General features: G+C 41.2%; 3 protein-coding genes across 7 annotated transcripts in view; 1 reads left to right on the plus strand and 2 right to left on the minus strand.

The window, feature by feature from the left end:
- Window positions 1-233: 233 nt before the first annotated feature.
- ireb2 (iron-responsive element binding protein 2) lies at window positions 234-13,880 on the minus strand. The gene is made up of 22 exons (XM_027000454.2): window positions 13,797-13,880; window positions 11,437-11,532; window positions 9,731-9,896; window positions 9,345-9,482; window positions 8,889-9,125; window positions 8,405-8,474; window positions 8,073-8,256; window positions 7,408-7,547; window positions 7,015-7,186; window positions 6,817-6,917; window positions 6,481-6,597; window positions 6,126-6,285; window positions 5,807-5,942; window positions 4,578-4,662; window positions 4,331-4,487; window positions 4,031-4,155; window positions 3,396-3,500; window positions 3,138-3,280; window positions 2,075-2,222; window positions 1,861-1,983; window positions 1,504-1,689; window positions 234-1,250 (listed from the first exon to the last, which is right to left on the minus strand). The coding sequence occupies exons 1-22, from the start codon at window positions 13,861-13,863 to the stop codon at window positions 1,137-1,139; spliced, it is 2,970 nt and encodes a 989-aa protein (XP_026856255.2). The 5' UTR covers window positions 13,864-13,880; the 3' UTR covers window positions 234-1,136.
- Window positions 13,881-14,108: 228 nt separating this feature from the next.
- On the plus strand, window positions 14,109-19,397 carry slc25a44a (solute carrier family 25 member 44a). 2 transcript variants are annotated; one of them, XM_027000761.2, is made up of 5 exons: window positions 14,109-14,306; window positions 15,018-15,213; window positions 15,422-15,709; window positions 16,473-16,600; window positions 18,353-19,397. In XM_027000761.2, exons 2-5 carry the CDS (start codon window positions 15,051-15,053, stop codon window positions 18,542-18,544), a joined length of 771 nt encoding a protein of 256 aa, XP_026856562.2. In that variant the 5' UTR covers window positions 14,109-14,306; window positions 15,018-15,050; the 3' UTR covers window positions 18,545-19,397. The 2 variants fall into 2 exon arrangements, with proteins under 2 accessions (XP_026856562.2, XP_026856553.1); XM_027000752.2 differs by having other exon boundaries at window positions 15,018-15,709.
- A 767-nt stretch (window positions 19,398-20,164) lies between these two features.
- wdr61 (WD repeat domain 61) overlaps window positions 20,165-20,893 on the minus strand; it is a 7,036-nt gene continuing 6,307 nt past the window's right edge. For all 4 annotated transcript variants that reach the window (XM_027000774.2, XM_027000791.2, XM_027000796.2 and 1 more), the window contains exon 11: window positions 20,165-20,759. In XM_027000774.2, the coding sequence (XP_026856575.1) occupies window positions 20,670-20,759 (90 nt within the window). In that variant the 3' untranslated portion in view covers window positions 20,165-20,669. The remainder of the gene's footprint in view (window positions 20,760-20,893) is intronic.

Raw genomic sequence — 20,893 nt, forward strand, 5'->3', positions numbered from 1 at the left:
GGGGGGGGGGGGGGGGGGTCCTAATTCTAATCATATGTTGTTGTCTAACAGTAGCCTGATTGTCAACCCTTCTCATTACCATGTAGCATTCCCACTTTTTGACAACTTCTCTATTAGAATCAGAAAAGTCCCACTTATTGTCCTTTTAAACAGACAGGAAAAGTGATTAAGCTTAATTCTCAAGGGTTGCTTCCCACTCAGCTAAAAGCCAGCTTTTAAAATATGCCACAAAATGAAAACACCACATTTATTGTAGATACTATATCTAGGCATCGACACTACATTACAAATATCAGTGATGAAATGGTTCCGCATATGGATAATGAAAAAGTTTGAACTGCATCGAATCAAAATAAATAGTCCTTTCCCCTTCATATAGATGAATTAAAACAAAACAAAAACAAAGGAAAAAAAAGGTATGAACAAAAACAAAAGCGGGAATATGTGAGGTTAGGCATCGTGTTTGACTTCATACACTCTAGATTAATTTTTTTCCACAAGTAAACAAAACAAAAAATAAAACACTGAAACAAAAAGTAAGCTCCACCCATTTGCCTGCAAGTAGAATAGTAGAAGTAAAGACTAAAAGTATCGCTTTGAGAAGCACCAACAAGTCATGGACATCATGTAGCCTGTGTGAGAGCCTAGCACCAGTTCCTTGGACTTCGACACTAAGCCCACTGACGTGCTAAGCAGGCACTGCAAACAGAAATGCCCATAGAGACAGACATCCCAAGGACCATGCACCACAGCCATAGTTGGGAAATCAGAGCATAAACTGTGCTAGTTAATGGAAGCTCTAGAACTCTAGCACAATGTGTGGAATCTGGATTCCTTTCACATCACTGTGGGTCTGCAGGCTATAGAGAAACAAACAGCAGACATTTTCTTAAGTGCAGGATAGAGACATCCTCCAGAAGCTGCCCTGTAGGGGGTCAGGGGATGATGGAGGAACAGCAGAAAACAGGCACAGCAGAGTCCAGGACCTTGAAAGTCCAGAGCCGTTGCCAGGCCACCAATAGCTCTACAACCAGTATGTCTGCTTGGGGATCAGCAAACTATCTTAGGATCTTCTTGTGCTCCTGAGAGCAACACAGGACATGACTTTCCAGTCGTGATGAAGCAGGCTGGAGAGGTTACTGCAGCATACTATGGGCCACGTATTTCAGGATGCCTCCATGCTTGTAAAAGGTCACATCCATCTTGTTCTCAAACAGAGCCACCACGCTGAAGCTCTTTCCAGTGCTGGTCTGGAACACAAAACATTTAATTCTTTCAACTCTGTTAGGTACTAATTCATACCCCATTAACACCAATAAATAATTAAAAATGAATATAAAGCTGATTACAGTAACGCAAAAATCGATTTTTTTCAGCACTTGCAATGTTAAATCAACAGGAAATGGAGATACAAAAACCATCCATGCATTTTATGTAATTACAATTATATTTGAACTAATATCTTATTCAACTGCACATCTGTTAAAGAACAAGGTAGCCTACCAGCACGGTTATCTCTTGCCGGGTATTGACCTGCTCCAGCATGGAGATGGAGAACCTCTCCTTCCCAGAAAGTTGCAAAGAGTCAGCACTCTGACCAGGGAGGAACTGGAGAGGAGCAATCCCCATGCTCACCAGATGGTTCTTATGCATTTTCGCAAAGCTCTCAGCGATCACTGCACGCACGCCCTGCAAACATACACATACAGCGTGAAAACCATGGTTTTAAACAACAACAAAATCCATAGCAACGTTTTGTACTGCTGCTCTAAAGTGCTAGAATGTCTAAAATAAGATCCTTAAGCATCATGGAAGAGGGAATGGTTTAGTCTGCATGTGTTACTGGTGGTGCAAATGTACCAGCAGGTAAGGGCCCTTGGCTGCCCAGTCCCGAGAGCTGCCTGAGCCATATTCCTTCCCTGCTAGGATGATGAGAGGAACTCCGTCTCTCTGGTAGCGCTCTGCTGCCTCAAACACGTCCATCTAACACAGGAGTTGAATAAACACAGCCTGTTAAATGCAGTGGAGCAGGGTCTCGACACTTGCCTCTCAAATGTTGGCTGCTGGGTCTCACCATTTGTCCAGATGGAATGTGCAGGGTTTTGGGGCCGGTTTTGCCCACGAGTCGGTTCTGAAGTTTGATGCTGGCGAAAGTTCCTCTAGTCATCACAGCATCATTTCCTCTCCGTGCTCCGTAAGAGTTGAACTCACGGGGCGTGAGGCTTGGTGAAGAATGCAAAGATGATGGGTCAATTAAAAACAACCAAATGACATGGCTCAAGTGCCAGTAAGACCTCAAAGTAATAGCAATCAAAAACTAAGTTCACACAAGAAACTGAAAGCTGCAGAAATCCATACCCCTACCAGAACACTGTTGGCTCTTCTCCCACATCGGCCCCTAGCTTACGTCTGCACACTACTGCAAGCCCTAGCAACAGCTATGCCTTTGGCCCCGTTCTCACCTCCCTACCCTCAGCATTAAGCAAAGATACGCTTGGTCCTTCACAACAAATAATATTTGCAATGAGTGATGTACTGCTATTTCAGAGTGAGGCCAGAGGTCTGCTCACACTGAACTATGATATGCCCCACTTAGGAAAACATGAATGTGAACAGTTAAGCCAAACAGATCAGATCTTAGAAAAAACTGAAATCTCCACATGAATATAGATAAAGATATGGAATATAAAAGCCTTCATTCAACAATTGTCTCAAATCAAAACAGCTGATGTGTGTCTATGTTTCTGGTTTCACCACGCTTTTCCATAAGGGAGAAGATCTAGAAAAGTAGATTTCCAAAAGCTAACGCTAGTGTTACGAGAACTAGTGCGCTACAAAAACTTTAAAAGAGATTTTACTAGGCTGCTGTAATATGCCACTCAATAACTATAAACAGATGAAGATACCACCAGAAACCCTGCCTGAATAGGCAACATACCTTTACACTGTATGTACACACCATCACTAGATGCCCTTCCTGAAAAGGCCATGTAACTTTACATTCTATGTACATACCTTAAAGTTACAATTTCATTTATATGAATACACTTCCAATGTTTTAATGTCCAACTATCGATAAGTTCAAAATAGCACCAAAATTTACTTTTCAAATAAGGTTTTGCTGGTTTGTTTCTTACCGTTTGCTCTGTAGGTACTTTGCAGCTGCACTGACACGTGCAATACTGCCAGCAGGAGAGATGTGATCAGTGGTGACTTTGTCCCCAAGAAAGAGAAGAGCGTGAGCATTCTCGATTGACCCAAGACCAGATACCTCCTTAGACTGGGGAGGACAGGACAGGAGCTCAATTACAGAACTCTGCAGCAAAATCTTCCACAGATATTGGTATATACAGACACTCTGGAGAGTAAATTATATATGGTGTGCCATCACTTACAAGTCTGTTGAAAAAAGGAGGGCAACGAATGTAAGTAGATTTGGGATCCCAAGGGAAAAGCACAGCATCAGGAGCATCCATGCTGTTCCAAAACGTACTTCCTTTCTGAAAGTGAAAGGTGATCATTACACTTCAACCACAAATCTCAGAGATCACAAAATGGCACTAAATGAAAATACTTTGCCTGTATTGACACTACTTGTCCAAAGGTTCTATTAACTTGCTGGAAAGTGCTCTTATTTTTTCATAGTAATTTGGCCAGCAGGTATTTTTTTAATGACTAAATATGCTCTACCTTGTAGAAGTTGAGTTACAATGTACAGAATATACCAAAGATTAAAAATAATAAATGTGTTTACCCTTACCCATCTATGAGTACTAAACAACAATAATGCAAGATATACATTTACAAACTTTTTAAATAGGTATACATTTACCCAGTTTGTAAATATGAAAAACATGCATAATGGCCAATGTTTAAGACTTTGTTTGAACTTGATTGCACCTTAAATAAGATGCAAAACAAAGCTGCTTCTCTGTCAAAACAAGCCAATGGGACTTCCAGAAGAGCTCAGGCCTGGAACTGAATAGAAAGCAGATCCACCATAAGGCAGCTAAGGGCCCCTTTCTGTTACCTGCATCCTGCTTCTGAGCTCTCGGAATATTGAGGCGACTACATTGTTCTCCTCTACGTGATGCAATTCTTCCTTAGATGGCCACAAGTCCTTCAGGAACAGTTCTGTACCATCTGCGCCCACACCTACATATCCAGCACAGCACATGGCAGAAATACACTCACCCAATTCTGCATTACTGTAATCATTTCTTAATTTAACTACATTGCTTTCATAGCTTTTGCTAAAGTGCTACACACTCAACTTTACTAGTGCCAAAACCAAAATAATCTACATACATGAAGGGGTGCCAGGTCTTACCAAGAGGCTCTTTCTCAAAGTCAATCCCAATTGTGCCCGCGATGGCATATGCCACCACGAGTGGGGGTGAAGCTAGGTAATTGGCACGCACACAGTCACAGAGGCGTCCTTCAAAGTGCCTGGAACCAGACAACACTCCACATGCTACCAAATCACCCTGAGAAGCAGAGAGTAACAGGTTAACATTTTCATGTTCTAATTAGATATGGTTCATGACATAATAGAGAAAAGAAGAATCAAATCTCACCTGTTTGATGGCATCAACCACAGACTGAGGTAAAGGTGCAGTGTTCCCTACACAGGTGGCACATCCATAACCGATAACCTCAAAACTGGAACACAGCAAAATGACTGGTAAAGAACAGTTGAGATAGCAAAATGCCAACCTGGGGTGACAGGGAGTGAAACAACTGGAAACCATTATTTTAGGGTTTATTAGTCTCCCACTAATCAGACTCCCTAGAGTCTGGTGCCTTTCACCACTTCACCAAAAGAACCACCTACTACTGCAGAATAATTAAATATGATTGACACCCAAAACCACCAAATCACTAGCCTTCTATTTTGGTATGACTTATAGAAGGAGTCCTGAGTTCCTTGGGAAATGCAGACTGCCAGTCTAATAAGGCATTCACCCTAAATGTCTGTTGCACTTTTCTCCACTTTTTAGTGCCCACAAGCAGTTCCAAATATAATGTTAAAATCACCCATTTGCAATGTTGGCATCAATCTCCTCATTTTTCCAGTGTACGCCACAGCTATGCCTTTGTCTGTGTATTTCATTTGATCTTCCATAACTGGCAGAAGATGACACACAACTAACAAAAACAGATGACTCAGAAACCCTAGTAGCTGTTGACAGAGAACTGGCCATGCACAAACTATAGGGCATTTCCCATAGCCCATTGGCAATAAAGCAATGAAGTCTCGCTTACTTACTATCAATTGCTTTAAGCAAAACTCTTGAATTAGTTTTAATGATGAGATACCATAGACTTCACAAACCTTTTCAGTCCCACGGATATATCTTGGTATGAAAGTAAAGTAACATGAGCCTATGTGCAACTATTTGCTAAGGCTCAACTTAGCTGCAACAACAAAACTTTGATTCATATCAAACCAGCACAAAGTGATGCACAGAAGGGCGCATATGGCTGTGCATGTAGCCAACCAGAATGTAACTTGCAAGGATAACATTCTAGACTTCACACTCTGTTTCCGTGTGGGCAGAGTGTCTGTGGGTTTATCAACTTAATTATGTAATTTGAGGGATACCATTTATTTATTTATTTTTTTACATTTTGGACACACATACACACACACACACACACACACACACACACACACACACACACACACACACACACACACACAAATATATATATTTATATATATATATATATATATATATATATATATATATATATATATATATATATATATATATAAATATAAATATAGTGCGTGTGTGTGTACCCAAGTTTGCTGAGGTAAGGAAGAACTCCGCTGGCATTGAGGTAGTGTGTAACCATGCCACTGCCCGGAGCAAGGCTGGTCCTGATGTAGGGCTTCACTGAAAGACCTGCCTCCACGGCTTTCTTCGCTAGGAGGCCTGTCAGAACAACAAATCCTGCATCACACTGGGAGTAATCATAAGACAAAGAAAGCCACAGATTACAGACCTTGATTACATGTGATGTCAGATATTAAATATAGCATCTGAATATGCCCCCAGAGAGACAGTGTAGGATGACGGCTCATCCTTCCTCATGTCAACTGGCATTAGCTTTGTGACCTGCGGTGAGCATGACGGAGGGGTTGCAGTTGTTGGTGCAGCTGATGACTGCCGCGATGACCACTGATCCATGGGACAGTGTATACTTGGTGCCCTCGTGCAGAAACGGCACTACGGTGTCTTGCTTTTCACTTGGAATGTGGAACCCTTTAAAACCCACCTGATTAAGAAACATTAGACAACAATGTCACTTTAAGTGCCTGGCCCACATTTATTGGTGATAACGGCAAAACTTCACAGTGGAGTCCACTAGAGCTCCCGTAAGCATTTCTAAATTGGCATCAAAATGACAAAGCCCAGCTGGAACCCTGTGCCTTTCTTGGTCTTGTTACCCTTCCTGTACTTCATGACTTGCCTTCTCATTGAGGCAGTTGAGGAAGTCCTCCTTCATGCAGGTGACAGGCACCCGGTCTTGTGGCCGTTTGGGTCCACTCACGTAGGGCACAATAGAGCTCAGGTTTACTTCAATCACCTGGAGAGGTGCACAGGGACAGCATATATATATATCAAACCTACAATATGCTACATTTATAATCCGATACATACCCCAGTGATGTAATATAAAAGATTTTCAATATCTGTGAATGTACCACCAATCCAAATGATGAAATTAAAGCTAGGTGTTTGTATAGGTATAAATAGCATTAAACTACTGATGGAAAAAGTAGGAAACATGACTATATAGGCCTACCTCAGAATATTGAGGGTCTTCTGCCTGGTCGTCATAGCTCCGGAAGAGCTTCACAGCTTTAAGATAAGCTTCCAAAAGTTCAAGTCTCTCTTCTGTGAAATCTTAAGCACAAGCACAGAATAGAAAAAGTCAGCATAAAACATGCAGCTTTTCACCAGCCTTTGTGAAGATGTTGAACAAGCCTAGTTCTGTCCTTACTGGTCTGCTTAAAGTGCTTGAGTGTGGTGTCATCCACAGGGAAAAAGCTGATGGTAGCATTGTATTCAGGGCACATGTTAGCAATGGTGGTTCTGTCTGCAGCGGAGAGCTGAGACATGCCTGGACCGAAAAACTCCACAAACTTGCCGCCGATACCAGCCTGCCGCAGGTGCTGCACAAAGACAAATGGTACTGCATTGTTTTGCTCCCCGAAAGCAGCATTCAGAAAGCAGCATGACTTTCTGGCACTCTGAGCAAAGCAGTCCTGGGACACCCGAGTCTAGAAATTAAAATGTTATCTAATCTACACACAACAATGGGAAGAGTCAGTTTCCAAAACCTTTAATATGCAGCAAGATGATGGATATAGGTGCAGTGAAAAGCTTTGTGTACCTTTGTAATACAAAGAACTATGTCTATAGATGTAGCCAGAGTGCTGATGGATCCCACTAGCTTACATCCCACCACCTGTGGTAGAGTCAGAGAGACTGGCTGACCGAGCATTACTGCCTCTGTCTCTATACCTCCGACACCTGAGAGACAGACAGACAGACAAAAATGCAGGTAGGTGAGGAAAAGGTAGAGACAGAGACAGATGGATATGGCGACAGGGAATATAGGAGCAGAGCAGCGCCTTTTTTCGGTAGGCAACATAAGACAACAATATGCACCTTCATCAGTTCCAATCACATGGCATACAACCCTTTCTTAAGGTACAAAGCTGAACATGTAGAGGCTGTTTTCAGTGTTAGGCGAGAGGATCACATAAAACAACTCATCCAAGGAGCATTACAAACTGCCACTAAAAAGCATTTTACCACTCCAATGATATTACTTGAGAAATTCTCATTCACTCTCTCACTGACCACTTGGCCATGACGCGCGCACGCACGCACACGCACGCACACACACACACACACACACACAAATTACCCAAGTACATATCAGTGCGATACTGAAAGCTTTCTTGGGAATGAGGGCTTTGATGATGCCAACAACAAAACTAATGTTTAATTCAAATTTTTAATATTGCAGTTTGTGTAAAACATTTTACTCACCCCAACCGAGTATACCCAGGCCATTGATCATTGTAGTGTGAGAGTCTGTGCCGACTACACTGTCAGGATAGATGAAGCCCTCACCCTCCTGCACTACCTGAGACAGATACTCCAGATTGACCTGGTGCACTGACCCAATGTCTGGAGGAACCACACTCACGTTCTTGAATGCTTTAGAACACCACTGTGAAAAAGCAATCAGATTCACTGTTAAATACTATATGAAAAATTGTATTGTTCATGAACCAATATGAATAGCCCTGATAAATTAAATCAGCATTAGACTACATATAAGATTATGTAATTTAAGATCAAAGGCAATTTGAATAGACCTTGAAGAACTGAAGTCTTTCTTTGTTTCTTATGAGCTCTATTTCCTGGTTCCTGAGTGCTGTATCTTGCCTGTGGGGATGCAGAGTCACAATACAGTCTACATAAACCCATGTCAATTCCATCACTGGATCACACCGACTCAGTCACAAAATATGAAAGTGTAGCACCTCTGCATTCTCCAGAATACTATATTCACATACCCAAGCAGTTGGTCATAGGTTTAATTTATAAACACACAACATTTACTATTCCGCTGGGCTTTACGAGAGGAAGGAAGCAAATTACATGGAAACACTGTGCAGAAGATGAAGACAATGTTCTTTTACATAAAAAAGGAGTGGGGAACCACTGAAATCCTCCAGGTGACAGAGTTAAACATAGCAAGCTGATCAATGGCAGGAGCACAAAATTACGGCCAGGGATAAATAATCAGAGTCACTGGCGCCGCAGCTCCAGCATGCTTTAAGAGCCCGCTATTCTTACTCAGAGACAGGCTGCAGGTGGAAAGGGCAGAGAAGTGGCGTGTTCTCGATCTGCACTGCAGGGGGTCTGCCGGAGCCGGACGGGGTGTCGCTGCAGGAGCCTTTAGCACAGCTTCCGTGCCGGCTCCCACACTGAGTGCCAAGTTGAGGCCCCCGCGGGGACGGTCGGGCAGAGCCTGAACGAGGGCCTGCCCCCTGTACATCACCTCCACCGGGGTTTGGGGCATTCTGGATAGCACTGAGGAAACAAGCAATTACAGCCAGCTAAGTCAATGATGTAAGATTGTGCATGCAATACATTGTTCAATTATAAAAAAAAAAACGTACAGGTTATAAATGATCACGTGATCATTACAGGCTATATGTTATATATAAGGATGGGATTAGGAAAACCACTTAAGTCATTAGGAAGTACATATGACAGTCATGTGCTATTTGAGCTGCTAAGGAGCTTTACCACTTGCTGAAGTCGATCTGTAACGAATGATCTACTATGAGGTCAGTAGGACATTTGGGGTTGATGAGCGTGGGGTCAACTCCATTCTTGGCCACAGCATCCCTCATGGCTGCCAAGTCTACCATAGCTGGGATGCCCCTGAGAGGAAGCAAATCGATCTGAATCGCACTGGTCTTACGTTCAGTAACAGATAAGTAGATAAATGTTGGGGTGATTTAAAAGCTGTAAACTGAGCATGGTCTAATGCTCACATAGGATTGAGGTCTGTTCACACAGAGCATGGAGTAAAATTTTAGTCTTTAAAAATCACAGTGGGATTCAAGGCTTTTGCTAATACAGATCTGCAAAGTGAACTATCCTGGGGGAAGAGACTAAACTTCACTCACGTAAAGTCCTGTAGCAGCACTCGTGCTGGAGAGAAGGGGACCTCAGCCTCATTCTGTCGCTCTTCCCAGTTCAGAATATTTTGTACATCCTCCTGCTTTACATAGAAGCCATCGCACTTGCGGATAGCAGCCTCCAACAGCACCCGAATAGAGAAGGGCAGCCTCTCTGCAGGAGCAAGAGGAAGACACTGCATTCCTTTCTCTTTACAAATGTACTGCAAGGGACATCACACTTTATTACTCTATAGTTTAACAAAACTACAGTGGTGGCCTAGATAGTGTGCTTAGGGTAGGGTGATGAACACTTGCATGGTTTAAGGTGTTATTTTGACAGGCTTCACCACGATTCAGATTAAAACACTAAGGGACTTAATCCAGGGTTACCAGTTTTGCTTAAGTGAAATTTGTACTGATCATGATTTGAAATATTATGATACATAATATTAATCAGTATGGGCATTTACTAATATATACATGATTCAGCCTTAATTGCTATGTGAGGTATATTTATCACTGAATGTTTTCAACTTGTGTAAATGGATCAGAAAAGCTGACATTCTGACAATTTCTTACACATTAGCTAGTTGGAGGCATTATGTTTGAGTAATCAAGTTTTTTTTTGTTCCCCCCCCCCCGCCAATATGCACAATTTCTCTAGAGCAGATCCCTCAACACTGTCTTTTCCAGTCTTGACTGGCAACACAGTCCATTCTAGAACATAAGAACCTGTAATCCTCTAATAGGACGAATTTCACTTAAAAGAGGTATCCACATTTTTAATAGACAGCTTTAATTACCCTTATTTTCAGGACATCAGAGAAAAGTAGGATTTACTAGGTACGTCTTTTCTTATGCACAGGGCTCCATGACAGTCCAAGTGGTGTGCTCACCCTGTATACGAGGTTTTCTTGCCTTCTGTGCCTTGCTCTGTTCAGTAGTCAATGTCTAGCGCACTCTTCCCAAAGCTTCATTTACAGTGCTCAAGGACACTTCAACTTAGAATGTGGATTTCAAGGGCAATGATTGTTCACCAATGGTGCTTTGGAGATGAATACATCATCCTTAAAAAATCCCAATCAGATAAACCACTGCAAATTCTTACCCGACTCACCTCAGCCCTGATGTATATAATTACTGGACCAGGTCTGATAACGACCTTGTGTCATCATTGTAATCTTTTCTTCACTTGATTGTTCAGTACAACAGGAATTAATTATGCTATGCACTTTCACGTCCTATAAGAAAACGTTAATTAGGCTCTCCAGAGGAACCCTTTTCATTCTTTTAACATGCACCTCTGACTGAACCTTTGACTGAACCCATACATGGATAGCTTACCACATTCCCTACAGAGAGCATCCCTAACTGCGAAGCTACCCTTTAGCTAAACTTTAATGACTTATGAATACTACCAAACTGCTCATTTTTCTTTTCCTTTTTGGAGTCCCTTTGATGTTTTATTTCTCTCTGTGGAGTCCACACCCCAGGTTAAAAAGGGACCTGTATGTTCAGGCGTATTACCACTGTGACAAAGTATTCTATTGTGCTGTCTAGTTAAATAAATTAACAAGAGTTCACAACAAATGAAAGCCAATAATGTCCACTCTCAGATATAGGCCTATTCTATTATCTCTATCCAGCACCTCAGCAGGGGTCCTGAGCAGGCCTGTGGTCAAGATATGATCTTGTTTCCTCTCTTCACTTACCATATTTGGGATCCTCAAGCCTCAGAGGGTTGAAATATTTTCGAGCTTCATTATTTTTACTCTGTAATGTTTCAATCAAATGGCCAAACAGGTGCTCTGCACAAAGACAAAACAAAACCTTGTTTTCATTAAAACAAAACAAAAAAGTGATAATGATGCAAAAACATTATAGTGGGCTGAGGGCATGAGCATCATATACTGACTGGAATTATGAAATCAGTTACTTTTGCCACACCTCTTGCTTTTAAACATCTTTTTTCTGTGCATGGCCTGTCAAGCATCACTCAAACACTTAAGATCTGAGTATTATGGCGGTTTATTATTAGAGATTATCATCCTTCTGGATGCTCAGAGACTGTTATACTGCAAAGCTTTGGGAAATACACAGTCTTACACCATTAAATCCATAAAAATTTTAAAATCCTCCATGAAATTTTAGTCTGCTTTATCAACAACACCTGATTGCACATACTTTATCAGTGTGTGAAGCTATATGGAGTGAAGACAGCATTTTACAGACAGATCATTACTGTAATACTTAATGTAGGCTATACCCTGAGGTGATATGAAAATCTGTGTCACCATAAATCACTTATTTTAAAACATAACTATTATCCATAGCTATTAAGGCAACTATATGCTGATTTGGGCAGTACCTGACATGTGGTTCATTTAGCTCTGTTCCACAGAGTTGTTTAATATAATCAAAATTATCTTAGCATAATTATGCTAAGGCTTCAGCAGGACTTGCAACAAAAATAAAAGACTATTCCATTAATCAATTATACTCTTTAAAATAATTATATCATTATAAGAAAAGTCTCTCTCAAGCTCCCCTGTATTTTTCCCTAAATGCCAATGTCTACAACTTTAACATGGTTCTTTAACATAAGAGGTGAATAATAATTCTCCCAATAATGGTGAGACAAGTGTGGTCTTGGAGGGCAAAAATGCTTTAGTCTACAACTTTAAGACTGTTCTTTCACAAAGGAATAATAGTTCCCTTTTAACTGAGGTGTGTGGGCTTGGAGCGACATTTAGTATAATTCTTCAAGACTTCTTCACCATCATTAAATGAGCAGAGGTAGTCATTATAATACCGATGGTAGTTTGCTGGAAACAAAACACTAAAGCTGGTTCTCATGAAGATATGTTTCAGGAATCAATTACAAAATGAGAGTCTCCTGTGCCTCTAAGACCATAATAAAAATAAACAAAAGGTAAAAATTATACACTCAAATGTTGTCATTAAGGCTAAACATCTCAAGTCTTTAGGCAGTCAAATCTATGCATACCTCTTACTACAAATAGAGAACTGAGATCTCAAAACAGTCAAGGATAAGACAGCATAAAATGTTATCATATACATTATTTTATAATGCGTTTAATAAAAAAATTCATGCTGCAAACCCTAAAACATATTTTCAGTCAAAAGCCTTCATAGACAAATTCAATAAGAACAAATTAAACTAGAACAATATTAGGCAAAGGAAATCCGTGACTTCAGTTCCATTATACAAAAGGTGCCTTTTGTGAACCCTCTTCGGTCTTTGCAAATAATTCTGCCACCACGGATTGTCTAATTAGCTGCAACACAGTAAGTTAGTGGGGAAAGGGAGGGAGCACGGCCCTTATCTCCGTAGACTACAGCACTCATGGTTAAATGGTCTGCATAGATTAGCTAGACGAGACCCTAACCGAGGCAAGAATAAAGCAGACATTAACATATTATTCCGGGATGTATTAACTTTAAAACAAGACCATTTTAAAACTCTCTCAGTGTGCTGACTCGATTCTGATCTAAAATCTCTGCACTGGAGTGACTTTAAACAGGTTATTTGGAGAGGCTAAGCTAACGTGCAGTCAAACCATAACTTAACTAACCTTAACCTAGCTAGGTTACCTAGCTAATTGTCCATCTACCTTCACGTACAGTTAAGTATTATTGATGACAAATGATGACAAATACTTGACTGACATAATTATCACTAGCGAATATTGCATGTTTAAAAAGGACCAAATGTGCGTTCTCTGATCTTTACATAATTAGCTAGGTAGGTTAATTAGCTGGCTAGCCTGCCAGTCAGAAAATAACACTGTTGGTCACGGTCGTTGGCTCGCGTGAGCTAACCTAGCTAACAGCTAGCTAGTTGGTTAAATGTCAAAGTGTGCAGGGAGGTTTAGTTAGCTAACGACACCAGTGTTAGGGGCCACCTAATAGGTATATAAAAAGACGATAGTTTAATGAATTTTGGCCACAGCTAATATTGCTGTTAGACAAATCACCGCTTGATCTCATCCAGTCAGAAAAGGCAACTACTTGCATGAAATATATTATACTTCCAAACAAGGGAGCTTACCTTGATCTGAGGAAGTGAACGCCATGATGACTTCTGAAATTAACACGATTCCACTAGCTCGTACCATGGAAACACCTCCCTGAGAGTCATCCAATCGCAAGATCATCTCTATGGAAACACCTCTCCTGATAGTCGTCCAATCATTCCATTCACTTGGCCCATGGAAACGCCTCCCTGAGACTCGTCCAATCATTCCACTTTCTCGGACCATGGGAGCGCCTCCCTGAGAGTCGTCCAATCACAACATCATCTTTATGACGCAATCCTACCACTTCCGACCATGGCGTAACAACAGGCGCCGGAAGTCAGGGGGGAAATGTTGCAGTTATAAACCTTCCCTGGCGTGACTTTTATACATGGCTAAAAGTAGTCGGTCGTCGAATCGCCAGTCACAGCTAAAATAACACTTTTTTTTTCTTATTTAATAATTTGTAAATTTGAAAAAGAATGCTGGAACATAGTAGATGTATATGCCCGTATGGGAAGTAGAAATGATGGCAAACTAACCCGGTAAGTTTATGTTGTCTAAAATGCGGTCAAATAAGCTGTCATCATGTAGCGTTAGGTTAGCTAGGATAACTACTTATATCGTTGCTGCTACACGCGAAAGGACAAGAGAAGGGGAAAACATGAATTATTCATTTGTTACATTCATTGTTATATGTATCAGCTGATGTGATCTGGGTGTTAGATGTGAAAGTCTGGATTGAACATACGAGATACATTCACACTCTAGTCCCTGGTGGTAGACATGGCGCTAGATCACTGTCTTGTACACCCTTACCACGAAGAGGTCATGATCGTGCTAGTTGAGCCAATCCCACTATAGCTAAATAATGCCAAAATTATTATCCACTGTATTATTCGACCTTTCATCAATGTAAACTTTCATCTTATTTTGTTTTGGTATAAGCACTTGACCAGAGGTAGTTATGTTGCCCTTTGGACAGTCTGATGGCTTTTGAATCCCACATTAATCATGTTAATATGCTGGACGTGTCATATGAGGACCTTTGATCTTGTGACTACCCATTAAGTAATGTTAGCAGTAGTCAGAATGCTCAAAAGACTTCTTTGACCTAAATGTCATCTTCACATTTATGTACTGTTTACTTGCCAGTCTTGGGGTCAACTGAATTTTTCATGAGGTAGTAAATTTAATTTGGTTTTTGACCCCCTACTCATGTTAGTCTCTTGACCTAATTCACTGTGTCTCTCTAGGTTGATAGGCAGAGGTGGTGTGAGGCCTGTCAGATGAAGGTTGCCATCAGCTGGCACGATGCAGCAGAAACGGAACATCCGGATCATAGAATGGGAGGACCTGGACAAGAGAAAGTTCTACTCTCTCGGCATGTTCATGACCTTGACCACGCGTGCCACCGTCTACCCCTTCACGCTGATCCGAACTCTACTGCAGGTACAGAAGGGCAAGTCGCTCTACAATGGCACTTTCGATGCCTTCTGTAAGATCCTGAAGGCAGAAGGGGTGCGGGGACTGTACCGGGGCTTTATGGTCAATACCTTCACCCTGATCTCAGGCCAGGCCTACATCACCACCTACGAGCTGGTGAGGAAGTATGTGTCCCAGTATTCCTCCAGCAACACCCTCAAATCTCTGGTGGCAGGTGGCTCAGCCTCGCTGGTGGCCCAGAGCATCACAGTACCCATTGACGTGGTCTCCCAGCAGCTCATGATGCAAGGGCAAGGGGAACATCTCGCACGCTTTAAGATCAAGCCCAAACTGGCTGTGGCCACATCTAAGCATAAAGTGACCTTTGGACAGACCAGAGACATTATGGTCCAGGTATTCGCAGCAGATGGCTTTCGGGGCTTTTACCGTGGCTATGTGGCATCACTCCTCACCTACATCCCTAACAGTGCTGCCTGGTGGCCTTTTTATCACTTTTATGCAGGTAAAAAATCCACTGCCTCAGACAGAACTTTTGTATGGCAATTCCCATATGGAAAATCAGTGTTGAGCCTCTGATGAACTCTCCTAGGCAGTATGTATGATTTGATTTAATGACCAGTTTCAGATCCCTGGTGTGCATGTTGTGACATGTCTTGGCTCATTGGGGAGCTGTTATTCTCTGTGTCCTCTGCTTACCATTGTGGCTGAGGCTTGATAGTACTTGTATAATCCAATTATTTCTCAAAGCCTAAAAACCATTCATTTGCAGAGGTTACTAACAGGTTGATGTGAAAACAGTAAAAGGGAAGGGAATTCGTGAAGTTCAGTCCTGGATTGCATCTTTCTAGACTCTAGTGGTCAGGTTCATTTGTGTTCTGTTTAAATACGCTTTTCATGACTGTGTATCAGGGATGTTGTGTTGAAGCCAAGAAGAATGTGATCAAAAACACAAGCTTTGTGAAAGTCTCACATTTTTAGAGTTTTCAAGATTATAAAACAACATAGTCACATTCAGTCAAATTCTGATTAAAACAAAAATGGAAGAGACTGGATGAAGCACTGTTTATGCAGAAAGTATAGGTATTCAGCCATTTACTTGATCTGAATAACCAGCATCTTTAACTGTTTTCATATTGTAAGCATAGTACAGACCTCGAAGGAACCCTCTACTTTTAAACTTTTACAGGTACAGAGTTCTTCTGGCCCTGTGGTGAGCCCATGTACTAAGTGTTGACTGATGCAGTGCTTGATGTGTATTGAAACAGAACAGCTGTCCTGGCTGGCCCCCTGCAGCTGTCCGCACCTCCTGCTGCAGGCTGTGGCTGGGCCAATGGCTGCAGCAAGCGCCTCTGTCCTCACCAACCCCATGGATGTGGTGAGAGCTCGTGTGCAGGTAAACCCAATGCCAGGCAACTGTGTCGCTGATTGGTCATTCATTAGCAAGAGAAAAGACTCAGATTTTATCATCTAGAGAGAAAATGTAATTGATTGTTTAATCATTGTAATAGCACATGACAAGCTCTGGTAGAACATAAGGTCCCTTGGCACATTAATTGATCACTGATTAAAGTAAACAAGGTTTTGTTGTAGTCAGTAGAGTTGTGGCTAACATTTACTCTTGAATTTTAATATATCACCATCTAATATTTCTCCTGCAATAATGTGTTTATTGAAATAGCTTAGGTCTATGTAAACTCATGTGTGTGATATAGAAAAGCACAAGGCATAAAACTAACTAATAAAAAAAGCTAGAAAAAGTATATAAAAAATTAAAACAATGCCACAACACAATTATTGGCACCCTTTAATCAATTTGAAACAAAGGACAAAATCAGACTAATTTCTAATTGGACTCACCTGTCTACAAATTGTCAGGGCTCACATGACTTTAATTAGCCTAAAAATTGAGGCTGTGGTGTTTAAAGGGCAAGTTTTATTCCCTGTTCAAAATGGTGAAGGTGAAATGTAATTATTATGAAGCACATGCAGTCTAAAGTATATTAAGACTATCACCAAAGACCTTGGCAGCCTTACCTAAGTTATTTGAAATGGTATCAAAAAGTTTGCTACTCAGAGAATGGGCAAGAACCTTCCAGGATGTGGTGTAAAGAGGAACACTGATGATAGAACCCTGTGAACATTGGTTCAAGAGGGGGTGATGGGATACAACTATAATCCAAAGATCTTGAGGCTGAGCTGGAGACATGGAGCGATGGTTTAATCCCGTCCCATATGGTACACACTACATAAAGGGCTTCAGGGGTGAAGGCCAAAGAGGACCCCACTGCTTAAAGAAGGACACAAAAAGGAGTGATTGAACTTTGCCAAAACGTATGGGAAAATGTTACATGGACACAGTGAAGTCTATAGCAGGATAAAGACCTAAAGTGCACATCCAAAAGTACACAATGGCAGAGGAGGGAAAAAATGACTGTTTGAAACTGGCCAACAGTGAGTCCTGATCCTCAATTCAATTGAAAGTCTGTGGAGAGTGCTCAGATCTGCTATTGGGAAAAGGAACCTGAGAGAATTTCAGTGGAAGAGTGGCAGAAACTAGCAGCAGGCAGCTCACAGATGTATACAAAAAACATCTGGAATTCGTGCATCCAAGGATTAGGGAAGGGTACCTCTAATCCTGGCCATCATGTACTGTTTCTTCTTTGTTTGAAATGACTTATGGTGACAAGTTCTTTGGTGACAAGAATCTTTTTGTTCAATGACATTGAAAATATAAAAGATTTATGCAACGTTGGTACATATCCAAGATATTTTTGTAGGTCAAGGCAAATTATCAAGGGTGCCAATAATGTTAACTTGAACTAGGTGGTGGCAGTGTAGAATCCATAATTAGGTTTGAAGTGAATAAGTTTATGTAATGGGTGGTGGAAAGAAAGGTTCTGTACTTGATCCTGTAAGAAGCAAAAGGGTTGTTGTCTCAACCTAGTCAATCAGCAGTATGAATGGATGGTTTGGCATCCTTAAATCTAACTCTAAACCTTCAAAGAACAAGGTTTTAGTGGGAGTTTAGATAAGAGCAGGATCTCTGTCTTCCCTGGGCTACAGCCCCATAATTCATTTACATTCACAGAGCTTGTCTCTGGAAGGTGAGGTGTAGCACTTTTCATTGCTGACTGATCTATCCCAGGTCGAGGGTCGTTCATCGGTGATTGAGACGTTTAGACAGCTCCTGGCTGAGGAGGGCATGTGGGGCCTGACAAAGGGTCTCTCGGCACGCATCATTTCCTCCGCTCCCACTTCCATCCTCATCGTCATTGGCTATGAGACGCTGAAGAGGCTCAGCCTTCGCCCGGAGCTGGTGAACACCAGACACTGGTGAAAGGCAGGCCCATCGGAACTCTCCCAAACCCAGTCCAAAACAACTATACCTCAGGCTCAGCTCTGCACGCTGACCCGCCCACTCTAAAAGCCAGAAAGGCCCAAATACTTGTTTTTACTAATATTTTATGGGATTTTACAGTTGAGATAAGAGGACCAGAAGAAATCAGTCTATGCTTAATAAGAGGACCAGAAGAAATCAGTCTATGCTGTGCTCATTGTTTTTTGAAGTATGTTTTACTTTATGTACACGTGTTTTTTGATGATTAAGACCTGGCCCTAACTGTGTCCATGATGGTCTTTATGTATTGCATACAGACGCTTTACACCAGGCCTACACGGAACTGGTATGTTCAGCTGCAGAATGCATATGACTAAAAATTAAATTCAGGCCCTTTTAGACCTAGTATGAATACAAACTATTCACATAAATGAGGTGGATCACAACAAGTTCAAGATGGTATATGTGGTCATACCTGGCATAAAAATTGTGTAAAATCAGATGAATAAGTAGTGTACTAGTTACACATGGCCTCTTTCACTTGTTTTTAACCTAATTTTATTAAATAATTGCTTATCCTGGTCATTTACGTGTATGGGCACATTTTACAGCTCTTGACAACCAAGTGTGCAGGTATTTCTTGTCCAAGAGGCCTTGTGTTGCACTATAACTACTCTAGAGTGTTTGGGCGCCAAAGTAAAATTTTGTAATCGAACTAATGTTTTGTAATTGTAACATAACTTTCTGTGCTATACACTGTTGTAAACTGATTCTTCGTTGGGATATGCACAAAGATGTGTTTATCTGAACCTGTTACACTGACACTCATTAAATGAATGAGTTCATTTCCACATTCCTCTTGCTGTGTGTTTGATAAAGATGTATTAATACCGAGTCCAATTCAAAGGTCAGTACTGCCACACTCAGGTAGAAAGTGTCACCCTTAATAGGACTATAATCAGCTGAATCTCTCAAGCCTACAGCAGAGAGGCCCAGGTCTCATCCTGCTGATCTACTGCCAAGCACATTTTAGTTCCAACCCTAATTAACACTTCTGATACAGTAATCAGGTCTTTTAGTAGCATCTTAATATAGTAGCCAGGAGTGCTAGACCAGGGTTGAAACTACTCTCTGCAGAACCAGACTTGGGACTTCCTTGGCTTAGTGTCTATATTAGGTAGAATTACGTTATCATTTTTGTAAAGGTGATCCCTGTAGGTGGTGCTGTGTAAACAGAGTACAGTAAATACATCTACAGTCCACAATGAGAGTGATTCTTGCAACAGCATTGAATGAAGTAAACACTTGAATCAGCACTTAATACACTTGTGCATGGGTATCAAATGTAAATCATAATTCTGAATTTGTCATAGTTAATCTCTGTTATAAAGTAATATCTTGCAACAAATCAACTCTGCACTCATGAAGTTCCACATTCTTCAGTATTCCATACACTATATACCATCCATGGTGATAGACGCAGTATGCCCTGCAGAGGGCGCACTAGACAACATCTGAATGACTGGACGTTGGCGTCAGACACCAAACTATTATTTTTGTCAAAATAGAGGGATTGAGGAAAAACAAATACTATATAAAGAGTGAAAATGCATAAATCCATAGTATTAAGAAAATGTTTTAATGGCTGTTGAGTGGGAAGTGGATAACAAAACCATGAAATAAAAATTAAAAAATTTAAAAAAAATTCCACATTACTCAAGATCGTGTGTGTGTATGTGTGTGAGCCACATGGTTAGAGGAGTTGTGCAGGGGATTTTACAGGCTTAAGGCTTTATTCTACAGCTGACCACAAGTCACAGAAACAGAACAGATTTATTTTCATGGTCTGGACACAATCAAGTTCTCATTTTCTGCCTGTTAGCTGAAAATTCTAGAATCTGGACTGAAGTGAACATAAATGTAAGTTTTGAGGGGCAGCTGGGTAGATATGCTTCTTCTTAGTCTAATATTGCTGATTTAGGACCAGTTTTACCTTTATCCTAAATAATATCCTAAATTTAGTTACATATGGACAGGACAGCTGATTCTAGATTAGCAGTCACTTGGATCCTGCAAGTAGAAGGACACTGTTGGAAAGGCGAAGGTTGCAGTTGGTCTTGCTGCCTCACATGGGACAGTCGTATATGTGGATGGCTCTGTCGTCCCCAGCCGAAACAATCTTCGAGCCAGTGCTGCTGTACTTCACGCTCCATACCTACCAACACACAACCATAAGACTCATGTACTATAGAGAAAGATAGTTATTCCTCTAATCCACACTATGACAGCGAGAGCAATACATCTCATCTCAGTGACATGACAAAGCTCTTTGGGAAACTGAGATGTAAT

This window comes from Electrophorus electricus, chromosome 2, assembly GCF_013358815.1.
Source record: "Electrophorus electricus isolate fEleEle1 chromosome 2, fEleEle1.pri, whole genome shotgun sequence".
Taxonomy (NCBI): domain Eukaryota; kingdom Metazoa; phylum Chordata; class Actinopteri; order Gymnotiformes; family Gymnotidae; genus Electrophorus; species Electrophorus electricus.